Source organism: Lontra canadensis, unplaced genomic scaffold, assembly GCF_010015895.1.
Source record: "Lontra canadensis isolate GAN:19392208 unplaced genomic scaffold, GSC_riverotter_1.0 scaffold6, whole genome shotgun sequence".
NCBI classification, from domain to species: Eukaryota; Metazoa; Chordata; class Mammalia; order Carnivora; family Mustelidae; genus Lontra; species Lontra canadensis.
Window position 1 is genome coordinate 494,555 of NW_022631000.1, and position 12,265 is coordinate 506,819.

Here is a 12,265-nt window from a genome sequence, read left to right on the forward strand (position 1 = left end):
ACTGCCGTAGGGCACTCAACAGAACCATGGAAGACAAAAAATAATGGGTTTCCTGAAATCCAGCAGAATGAGTTGGGAAGGGCAAGGTTGGGAGTAATAGGGTTTTGCTTCTGCCCACTTTGTGATTGTAACCTTCCTCTTGATTTCCTCAATCCCTGGAATTTATACTGCATAAGGAGCTGGTAGGATAGACAAATGAGACAAGTGTTTTGTAGTGCTTAGTCTGGTGTCAAAAAGATGCACCCATTTATGAAAGCTCACATCAGGAGAGAGGCGTACAATGCATGGGCTCCCGTCAGATAGAAAAGGGTTGGAGTTCTGGGTCTGTTATTTGTCAGCTCAGGAAAGTTACTGCTCCTGTCAGGGCTTCGGTTTCCTTATCCATAAAATGGGAGCTGTAAGTTTACTATTCCCTTCATGGGGTGGCTGTGAGATTACAGGAGATAAATCACCAAAAGCATTTATCAGCTGCCTTGGCACATGATGCTGAACGCTCCTATCTTAATGATTCTGATCAGTCATTATCCATTGGGCTTTTGCCACGTGTTAGGCATTTCTGGTAAAAAGAAAAAATGCAAAGCATTTAATTACAGAATGTGTCACTACATTCAACAGCTATCTACTTATCGTCTGTGTGACAGGTATTAGAAATGCTGAAAATGCAATGATAGACAAGATGTACTGTCTTGTTCTTAGGGAGCTCAGAGTCTCATCCAGATGACTACTATAAAATCTGTCATGGTCTTTGGATTTCAGTAAACTTGTATTTTTTTCCTTCTGTTGTTCTCTTGCATGTACAACGGCAATGATTCTCAAACTTTGGTATACGTAAGAATGATTTTGGAGGGTGCTTGTTTCAGTGCACGTGTCTGAGCTCCAGAGATTCCAGTCCCGTAGGAGCTCAGGAATGTGCATGTTACCTGTTGGGTCACCCCAAAATGGGTACCCCAATAATGGGTCCGTGATTAAAGGAGCGAGACTGATACAAAGCTAAAGTCAAGCAAAGCTTTATTTCACGCCAAGCATCAAGAATCAAGCCGACCGTCAAACAGACGGGTCCCGGCCGCACCTTACAGAGAGGACAACCCCTCCCTGCTTTCCAGACTAACTTCTATAGAGCAAAGGCCATGTGGTTGGGCCTGGCCACACACAGGTGGCCAATGAGATTGTAACACACACAGGAAACACCACAGTGATGCTAGGTGACCAACTGAATTACAATTTACCCTATAGTAGACATTTGAACCAGCCTATCACCTAGTTCAGAATTGGCGCCCAAAAGGTACCCAAAGGGCGAGGCCCATACTCCTTGGTAGCTAGGAGACAGTGTGCGCCCCCACTGATTGAATACCTCTACCTGGCCTGACCCACCCTTGTATTTGGACTTTGTTACCTGGGACTGGTTTCTGGGACTTTTTTTAAAGTAAATTTTCCTGGGCCGGGGGTGGGGGGGTGCAGAGTCAATTTAAGTTTTACAACAAAATGGCAGTTCAACCGGGGAGGGGCCGCTCTGTAAGGAATAGGCCCTTACATTACCAAGCCCCCATTGGGTGCAGACCCTTGGACCTGCCACATCACTTGGGGGCACACTGCCCTGGAGCCCTTTCCCTTTCACAGAGATCTGAATTTACTCTTTAGGAACTCGAGCTGCCAAACAAGCATTGTCAGGAAGTTATAGATTAGAACTATCTTTTGGGCTCCCCTCACTCACGCCTTTGGTCTTGAGAGACAGGATGACACCCGGAATAGAACTATGAGGAAGAAATGGTTAGACCTTCAGTCTATTTCTGTCTTTCAAGCTGTGTGAACTAGGGCAACTCAGTCTCAGAGACTTTCAGTTTCCTCATTCACCAGGAAGATCATACGTACGTGCCATTTATCAAGCTTGTCTTGAGCCTTAAGTGAAGTGAGGGACATCAGAGCATTTTATGAACTTTAAAGCTCCATATAAGACACACTTTTGTTATTAAAGAGAGGGAAAACCATTGCCCAAGATGGAGCTCACTTTGACATATGGAGAGTATACGTAGATTGATATATTATAATTTGAGAAGAAATAGTTGATCTCTGCCAATGATTCCTGTTCTCCCCGTGATGGCTTGTACCCACACCTGAGGTAAGTAATTGCTTTATGACTTAAATTTTGTAAAGAATATTATCGGCACCCTGGTTTTTGGAACAGCTGCAGCCAAGAAGCTGGGTCTGTCATGTTTCATGCCAAGATCTTGAAACTTGTTTGTTTCGGTCATAGAAGCTCTACTGGGCTTTCCCCCACCTCCTCTTCCCCTTAAAGAAGGCATTCTATGTTAAATTCTGGTTTTCTTTTGAAATATTAGTTCAAAGCAAAATGGTCATTCCATTTATAGAATTATAATTAAAGAATCTGTTTGTTACTGAAAGTTTTTTCCTATGAGCCGGCAGAGGAACTATACATGTGTATCACAAGGTTATCTGGGCTGGCCCAGTCTGCTTTGCAACTTGAATATGCTTTGAATTGCCCCTGAAATAGGAGAGGCTAAGCTTCCTAAATTTTTCTCAGCTGGTGTATACAATGGCTCTTCAAGAGTAGGTTCATTTTAATCTTTAAAAGGAAAAAGGAATTTAAAAAAAAAAAGAACATTATTAGTGAATGAAAAAGAAAATCTCGCTCTCATACTTCTGTGCTTTGTAAAATAATATATGAATTTCCTGAAGAATGCATTTTTGGGGAAGAGATGAGCAAGTCGAATTGTAAATACTGAGTTCTTTCTCACAGTCTTCATCTGCTGTTTTATCTTACATGTAAATAGGTTTTTAGAAGTTTGCTGGTACTGGTAAGTGGCATCCACATTGGGTGTTTGCATAAATGATGTTATTCTTGGTGGAGCCTTAAATATCTGAGCATTTAGGCAGATTGTTTTGTGACTGTATTGGCCCATGGTAAAATACCTTCTGGGACAGTCTTGAGTAATTTAAAACTGTTTCAGTTCAAGTCTATCTGGTGGATTCCAAAACTCCCAGAGTTGCCAAACACCCCAGATGTCTGCCACCATCAGCTTGTACAACAAAAGGGGGTTAATTACGGTGTATTTTCAAGGGAGTCACAGGATATATAAATAATCCCATTGTGTTCTTTGGAGTCTTCTATATTTATCCTCTATCCATGTTTGGGTAATACCTACATGGTAGAGGGGAGCATTTTGCTGAGGTCACATCAGTCAAAGGGATGAGACAAGCCAAGTCCACATCAGTCCCCTGTGAGCACTGATAGGCCTGTATCTTGTGATCATGAAGCGTTGCTCATGGCCTTTGGTCAGGACTTAATATGATCAGGTCTCCCCTGTATGGACCCCAGTTCCCTGACCTTTCTCAGGGCACCCAGTACGAGGGGAGGAAGGAAAGCTAACATTTGCTGAACAAGTATAAGGGCCAGGCTCTGGGCTAGCTAACTTCTCTTCCATTCTTCAGTTAGTCATTTCAGTGATGCAGCTGACATCCCAAAGGCCTCACTGTCTTAGATTTTTACCGATAATCCCAAACCTTAATTCTCTCCATCACTTGGATTTTACCAAGTATTTCTTAAGAAACATAGAACCATACCTTTTTTTTTTTTTTAAACCTACTAATAATAATCCTGCAATTTATTTCTTGCTTTTTACCATGAAGAATTTAAGGTGATTTAAAAAAGAAAACAAACCCATAGTACATCAAGATAGCATATATTACAAATGGCTGAGGAAGACAAAACAAAGTGGAAAGAGATGCACAGGCCTGAGGGGATGGGAGCAGCAGATCTAGATGTTCCTTACATGCTTTACTCCCTTTGCCATCAGAGGAAGTGGGTTTTCTGCCAAAACCACACGCAACTACCTTTTCCTGCTAAGCCAGTGAGAATGCAGCGTAGGCTGTGTCAGAAGAGACCAAGGCTCAGTTTGGCTTTCTCAAAACCTGTGCATATTACAACTTAGAAAAAGAGCATGGCAAACTTTAGTTTAGGAAACCAACAGCAGTGAAATACACAAACTTATTCAGCATGTATTTTGTGCCCTAGGTTGTGTTAGACAGCCATCATTTGGGGTCATCTACCTAATAGGTGCAAGAGGTAGGTTGTGTGCTCTCCCTTGTAAACAGGTGAAGATACTCCGGTTGGAAGAGGTCAGTTGATTTAACTAGGGACCCCCCCCCCCCCACAGAGTTAAGTGGAGCTGGGCCATGAGTCATGTCTTCTGATTGCTAAGCAGTGTTGACTTTTCAAGGGGAATTATGTATACTAAGGGAGGTGTGTCAAGTTAGCCCATTTACCTCCTCTATTTGCTTTCTCCTTACATAGGCATTTCTAACTAACTTATAATAATGGCATGTGGGTGTGATGGCAGTAAGAAGCCGCAGCTGCCAGACGGCAAGGGAGAGGAAACCAGCCATCTCCACTGCATGAAGACTGCTTAGTGACAGTCCCACACCCTTCCTGGTTCCAGAGAAGCCTGGCACAATTATGACATTTGTTAAGATGACCCACCTTATCAAGGAAAGCTCAGATCCTGTTTATTATAGTCTACATATGAAGACAAAGGAGTGCTTTATTTTAAGGGTTTCATTTGGTCTTATTTTACTGTTACAAGGGAGACAGCATGATATTATTTAGAAATGTATCTCCTCAGACTCATGATGTCTACCCTGCCTTGCCATGATTGAGGTTAACAGGTAAGAACAGGAATGGGGGGAGTGGCATGTGTAATTGCCCAGATGAACCAGAAACTTGATAAGAGAGGCAAAGAGATGGCCTACTTGTTTCAAATCACAAGCATTGGGAAATCTATTATAAGAACCATACGATGTATTGTCTTTGGCATTGAATTGCACGTGGAAGTGAGAACTTACTCATTCCTAGGAAGCAAAAGTGAGAACTAAATATGGTTAGGTTTTTAAAAATGTATATGTCCTATAAAGGGTTTTTAAAATGATATTCTAGAGAGGATAGTGTCCAGGTTTTTATCCATCTATAAATGTATAATGGACCAAACTGTCTATGTAGTGCAAAAACAAGTAAGAAATTAGCTAAATTTACCTGTGCTGTGATATTGAAAAATCAAATGGGTATACTTAAAACTCTATAAAAATTGGAAATATGGGAAATATTTTTTAGTAGATTTTTTTTCTTAGTTTTTATAAAATGACTTTTTTGTTTTTTGTTTGTTTGTTTTTTAAGAGGGAGGGAAGAAGGGGGCTGTGGGAGAGAGAGAGAGAGTCCGAATCCTAAGCAGCCTCCATACCTAGAGCCCAACTCCAGCTCACGACCCTGAGATCACGACTTCAGTCAAAATCAAGAGTCTAACACTTAACCGACTGAGCCACCCAGGCTCCCTTCCCAGTATTTAAAAGTTACGCAAAGGACCTGTAAAAATTACAATGTATAGGGTGTGCCGGGGTGGCTCAGTAGGTTAAAGACTCTGCCTTTGGTTCAGGTCATGATCCCAGGGTCCTGGGATGGAGCCCCACATTGGGCTGTCTGCTCGGCAGGGAGCCTGCTTCCCTTCCTCTCTCTCTGCCTGCCTCTGCCTACTTGTGATCTCTGTCTGTCAAATAAATAAATAAAATCTTAAAAAAAAATTACAATGTATAGCTTTGAAAAATCATTTTGAGCAGTGAAGAAATGCAATGTTTGTTTACATCTTAAGGCATATATTCACTTTCTATGGAGAGAGTGAAAGATTTTTTTTTTTAACGTGTCTGAAAACAAGTTTTGGATATGGAGTATATGTGTAAAATTCTGTTCTGAATGAGTTGTTTTCTTCTCTAACATGAGAAAGTAGTATGGAAGCCACCAGCTTTGAAACAGTGGTGCTGTTTGTTGGTCTACCTGCCATGTTGTATTGTCTAAAGAGGCTGAGGAGAGAGAGAAAAAAATGCTCCCTTCCTGCAAATTTAGTGGATATTTCCAAAAATAATAGCCCTACATCATTTACTTCTCCTTTCCCTCTGTGTTTGTTCACTGATCTTGTATTTGAGCCTTTGCATGAACCCATCTATAGAACAAATAATACTGCCTTTTTTTTGGATTTCATTCCTGTGTTTCAGGTGGGCCAGCCATGAGAGGGTACCTTGTGGCCATATTCCTGAGTGCTGTCTTTCTCTATTATGTGCTGCATTGTATATTATGGGGAACAAACGTCTATTGGTAAGTTTTAGTTTTGCTCTTTAGTATTTTTTTTTGAGGAATTTATTTATTTGAGAGAGAGAGAGAGAGCGGAGTCGGAGGAGGGTCAGAGGGAGAGAATCTCAAGCAGACTCTGCACTCAAAAAGAGCCTGATGCGGGGCTCGATTTCACGACCCTGAGATCATGACCTGAGTTGAAACCAGGAGTCAGTTGCTTAACTGACTGAGCCACCCAGGCACCCCATTATTTTTGCTCTTTAAAAATAATTCCCAAACTAGGCTTTCACAGAGAAACACAAATGATACTAGAGGTACCTATAAAACAAACAAACAAAAAACAACCTCTTTAACATTTTGAACCTTTTCTAATAGCTTTCCATTATAAGTTGGAGTTTTACCATTCCAGTGTCCTCTATGTTGTACTCTAACAGTTTAAAAACTGATAAAATAGCACCTTCTTTTTATTGACTTTTCAATGAAGCAGTGATGTTGATTATCTTTGGGATATAACATTCTGTATATATTTCATCTCCTTGAATTGATGGAATAATTTTTGGACTCAGTGGTACTTGACTGTTGAGCCTAAAATAAGAAATTACTGATTAAAATATAGACACTACATATGGTTCTCTTTGTTTAAAAATATTTGGTGGATATAGGTGTACATTATGAAACCATGTTGACTTTAAATGTCACATATAAAACTTGGAAGAGGCACAGGTAATTTTATTGCAAAGAAAAACGTATCAAATAAGCTTTTAATCGTTTTCCCTATTGTCAGTCCTTTGGCTAGGAATAAAGTTTTGATGACCTTTAAATCCTGAGTGGATGGTTGTATATGATATCAAAATAAATCACATGGTAATTTCCTGTCTTAAACTCTCACTGCTCTTTGCCAGTTTTTCAGTAGGAGATCCTAGATCACGTTTCTGGGTTTTGTTTTGTTTTTGTTTTTTTTTCCTACTAGATTAAAAAAAATTGATGCTTCTGAATTTATTTCACCACTGGTTGATTGAAAAATTATTGTAATGCTCTTCATGGAAGGAAGTTAGGCAGATGGTCCCTGGGAAAACCCAATGCCAGGTGGGTAGGTTTGGCCCTAAGTTTCTAGGCTTTGGACTTAAATACTGAGCTAGGCGACTTAGAGGGTATATTACACACTACATGAGGGTTATACCATGGGGATCTCTCCTTCCATCTTTGCCATATCTTATCTCTGTCCCACACTTAGTAACGGAAGACAGAACAGAAGAGAAAGCAAGGAGTTTACCAGATGGCTACTTCCCTACAAATCCTATTGTGTGTCACAAGGGGAATGATAAGGAAGACAATATAAAGAATCTAAATTCTACACAGTCTTTTGTCCTCAGGGTTTGAGGAGTGTTCATGACACGCTTAAGGTAACACACTCACTCCAGTCACATAAAGTACCATGGGAAATTACCTCAGCTGGGTTTTGTGCTGTGAACTTGATTCCTTAAGAATTATTTAAGACAGATACCCTTTTTAAGCCACTCAGAGTTTGTCTTCACAATCTTCTAAAAGGTCTTCTGTTTGAATAACCTTAGAAACCAAGTAATAGCTTATAGTCCATTTTGTCCTCTGAATATAATTTTGTTTTTATGGTCTAATGTCCTGGTCCACCATATTTACATACCTTCCTTACATATAAATCAAGGGATTCTTGTCATTTGTGGTATTCACCAAAGATGTTTTTCTGATAAGGACTTCATTAGCTTCGCAGTTTAGAAACCTAGCAGTTCCAACTATGCGGAATTTTTTAACAAAAAAATTGAAAATTGAAACCAATTCTTTTAGTTTGAGTCCTGTGATTATAGAAGAAATTGGATTAGTTTTTTAAGATGAGTTCCTCACATCATTGATCATTAACATGTTCTTCGTCTTCTTTTTTTTTTTTTTTTTAAGGATATGGGTCTTTTTTTTTTTTTTTTTGACAGACTTCACAAGTAGGCAGAGAGGCAGGCAGAGAGAGAGATGGGGAAGCAGGCTCCCTGGTGAGCAGAGAGCCCGATGTGGGGCTCGATCCCAGGACTCTGAGATCATGACCGGAGCTGAAGGCAGAGGCTTTAATCCACTGAGCCAACCAGGCACCCCATTAACATGTTCTTCTGTTAAGCAGTAATGAAGCTGGCTAAATCTGGATCCTGTCACCATGTTCCCTTCATTTATTTTTGTTGTCGTGCTCTGTCTTGTTTCACAATACCCTTTTAAATTGTGGAGACAAGCAGTCCATTCAGGAGACCCAGAAGGGCCTAACCTGTGCCAAGAATAGAGAGGAGTTACATATGGCTCAGAATAGGGTGATTTGTGGAAGCAGATTACAAGGCTCGTCTGTGGAATTACAGGTCTGTGTTTCTGTGGCAGGTGTCCCCAGATGTGGCATGGAGGACCGAGATAGCCATGAGCATGGGTGTGTGTTGGGTTTCTCAGGTTCTGGGTTGGGGGGACTTCTAAAAAGTCAGCCTGCTTGGGGCCTCCACAGTGTGGTACTCCTGGCCCTACTTGAAGGCTTTTTGTTCGGTGCTCACTGAATTACTTCTGGGTCGCTTGTCACCTCAGCCTTTCTCATTCTCTTGCCTTGTATCCATGCATCCTCCAACATATGCAAGGTACTGTCCTCCCTCAAGGGCTTTTGTGAGAATTTTTAATTTCATGACTGAGTAGCCTTGAGGTGGTGGCACTGAACAGATTCCCAGGGCATTCGTTTTCCTCTGGGCGGGCTGCCTGGTTCTGGTTTCTGACTGACCCTATTTTTGTCTCATAGGGTGCCACCTGTGGAAATGAAGCAGAGAAATAAGATCCAGCCTTGTTTATTGAAGCCAGCTTTTGCCTCTCTCCTGAGGTAAAAATCTAAAAGAAACTGTGACGGACGAAATGTTCAAAACGTGTTTGTGATCATTTTTCACACTTGTTTACTTTTTTTTCATGTAAATCTTAGCAGTAGAAAGTAGACACTCTGTATTTAGGAAAGAGCTTGAATATCCTGTCTCTTTTTGTGCTTTTAGTCAGAGCTCTGCATATATTTTCAGCAAAGGCATTGAAGAACTCAGACCAGTATTCTTTTCACACAGGTCAGATTAGAGAGACTGATTTGTGTTTGATTATAAAAAAGTGAACTATTCTTCAGGGTTTTACTTCCCCGCCCTTGTTGTTCCCATGTTGTTTTTCACCTTTATTATTTTGTGGCTTTTTGTCCCTGGCCTCTAGGTTAAACTTTATGATGCGACCTTTTTCCTGACTTTGAGGGACTTTCAGTGAAGTACTTGGAATGTAAATAATGATCTTTATATGGTAAAGCCATATAAAGCACTTGTAGAATAGCCACAAATATTCTTTTTCTCTGTTCCCTCAACTTTGACAGATTGCTGGTCAATAGCTTCTAGAGAAATAGAGATAAATGGCAGTCTGGTCATTTTAATTGTGTAGAACAGGTACGGGATTTTCAATATTTTACCCACTAAGGATCAAAAATGTCTATTTTCTTTTAGTCATGTTACTGCACCTTTTCATTACTGGTTCTTAGCCTCTTGGGGCTATAGATTCCTTTAAAATCAACTCTCTAGGAAACTGCAGGTACAGAAAACATTTCTGCCTGTGATCACAAGTACACATGGCTAGGACCACTGCAAAGGAATATGTTTTACTTTGGAACCCAGTCTACACTGGGATAAATACGTTTTACCTTGGAACCCAACATGTATAAATAAGGCTGGACCCTCGAGAGTGCTGTCACAGTCACAATTAAGTCTAGGGGACAGATCCTGCATCAAGCAGGAAAGGCTCATCCTCACCTGTTTCCTTAGTCTGAACATGGTGTGAGCTCTCACGTAGCTCTGAAGACTTTAAGCTTATGGGACTTGTCCAAGGTGAGTGGCTCCTGAGTGGCAGAGCCAAAAGGAAACCGGTGCTATGTTACCCCTATCCCACTGCAGTTTATTTCCTTCTTGTCATACAGCCCCTGAAACTCCAGGGCACTGTGATCTGCACCTGCAGTTTTTAAACTGAGAGAGCAGAGCTGATAAGACTGGAAAATGGGGTCAAACGTGAGGGTCAGAGTGTGCGGTAGTTTGACTTGTTCCTTCTCTTTAATTAAAAAACCTTTTTTTTCTACGTCATACTGGCTCCATAAAGAAGTAGTATGGAGGTGAAATTCATTCAGTCATTTATTAAGCATATGTAGCTTGCTTACTCTGTGCTGGGTGCTAAAATTGGGGGCACGGGGACAGAAGCACATCCCACTCTCCTCACACTGCTCTCTTGTCTGCAACAGGACCTGAGTGGGGTCAGCAGGGCAGGACAGAGCAGGCAATAAGAAGACGACACCCACAGTTCTTGTCCTTGAGAAAGTCTGAATGATATCAGAAGAGAGTTTAATCCTCAGCGCATCGAAATTTTATTATATTTTTATTTTCACAGCTGACACAACTTCATACATATGGAACTTTTAAATTTGGGAGTGGCTTAGCACCCATGCTTTTATTTTCCCTTATTGCCTGCTTGCTTTGTCTCTTCCTGCATGTGGCTAACTTGTTTTCACTTGGTATTGGTTTGTTTTTAAATTTCGATTCCCCCTCGCTAGCCCCTGAAGCTATGACGTAATTTTGTTTCCACAGCCTGGAAAGTGTTTGCACTCTGGTTGTATAGTTCCATTGCATATTCCATTCTGTGATTTTTAAAGAATTTAAAAAATAATTACACATTCACATACAGTCAGTATATCAGGAAGAGTACTATACTGCAGTTGTCTTCAGCTGTGATTATTAGAAGGCTACAGATATGTAGGCATTTGGGAAAATAACTTTTTCCTTTTCTTGCAGGTTTCATCAGTTTCACCCTTTTCTGTGTGCATCTGATTTTAAAAAGATTGCTTCCTTGTATGGTAGCGATAAGTTTGATTTGCCCTATGGGATAAGAACATCAGGTCAGTAATATTATTCTTTACCTAGCCCTAGTCATGTGAATGGTGTTTGATGTGAACCACCGATTTATGTAATTTTAAGGCCTTAAAGGAAATGCTTTGGAGATGGGATGAAGGAAATTAAATTTTAATATAAAAATCCCTACCCCTTTTTGAGGCAGTGTAGAATTTAAGAATAAAATGGCACATTTGTTGTTTTTATTGAGAAACTGCTTTTTACTTTGGTTTAGCCCCATGGTATTATTCATGCGTTCTCATGCTTTAGTTGATTCCAGTGTAGAATTAGCAGGGTAACCCTGTGAGTTGGGTTAATGTCCTTTCCAGCTCCCCTTTCCGCCTCTTTACCTCTGAGTTTTGTTTATTCCATCAATTTAAGATCTAGCTCCTGGATCAGCCTTTTGACCAGAGGGTGTTTTACTTTTGCCAAATTGAGAGAGAATCCCTCTATCTACTAACGACAGAATAGTTTTCTCTTGGCATGTCGACAGGTGAACTGGCTAGCTTTACATTGTAGATCTAGGCGAGACCCGGAAGCCCAAGAGGTGACAGGCTTACAGTTTTCCAAGTTAGATTTTGCATATTCATCTGATCCTGGTGTATTGTATGCATGGGTGTGTATATGTTTTAAAAACATACCGCAGAGAATTTGATAATACAGCTAAATTTACTGAAAATTGGTTTCTAGACTAATGTCAGTTTGAAAGACTATATTCCATACTAATGTCATTTGATGTTGATATTTATTGTTTTCAGATTAAGCATCTTTTCTTTTTTTCTTTTCTGGACTTTTTGTAACGTGTCCTCAGAGCATTTTTGAGTGTGCCTGTTGAATAGTGCTGGCTAAGTGCAGCTGTATTGTTAATTTTCACCACGGAATAAACCCCTGGGGCCGTTACCAGTTTGAAATGGGTTTGGGGGAGGGAAGGGGACAGATGGCTTACTAAGTACCTACGAAGCCATAATTCCTTTTATTTATATTATTCCATTTGTTTTCTAGCGGAATATTTTCGACTTGCTCTTTCAAAACTGCAGAGTTGTGATCTCTTTGACGAGTTTGACAAGTGAGTTTATTTCCTTGCTTTTGTTTGACGAGTTTGAGCTAATGGGGTTCAAAATGTGCACCCCATTTTAAAATGTCTTCATACAAGAAGATTCCTTAGTATTTGTGCATAACTAAAACCTCTAGTAGTTAT

General features: G+C 40.4%; 1 protein-coding gene across 9 annotated transcripts in view; it reads left to right on the forward strand.

Annotated features, from left to right (window-relative positions):
- Nucleotides 1–12,265, forward strand: part of ST3GAL6 (ST3 beta-galactoside alpha-2,3-sialyltransferase 6) — a 79,501-nt gene that overhangs the window by 45,502 nt on the left and 21,734 nt on the right. For 7 of the 9 annotated variants that reach the window (XM_032852018.1, XM_032852014.1, XM_032852015.1 and 4 more), the window contains 4 exons: nt 6,055–6,154; nt 8,919–8,996; nt 10,972–11,075; nt 12,070–12,133. In XM_032852018.1, coding sequence (XP_032707909.1) covers nt 6,066–6,154; nt 8,919–8,996; nt 10,972–11,075; nt 12,070–12,133 — 335 coding nt within the window. In that variant the 5' untranslated portion in view covers nt 6,055–6,065. Of the gene's footprint in view, nt 1–4,030; nt 4,082–6,051; nt 6,155–7,100; nt 7,217–8,918; nt 8,997–10,971; nt 11,076–12,069; nt 12,134–12,265 lie in introns of those variants that run through there. The other 2 variants (XM_032852022.1, XM_032852020.1) reach the window with 2 other exon arrangements.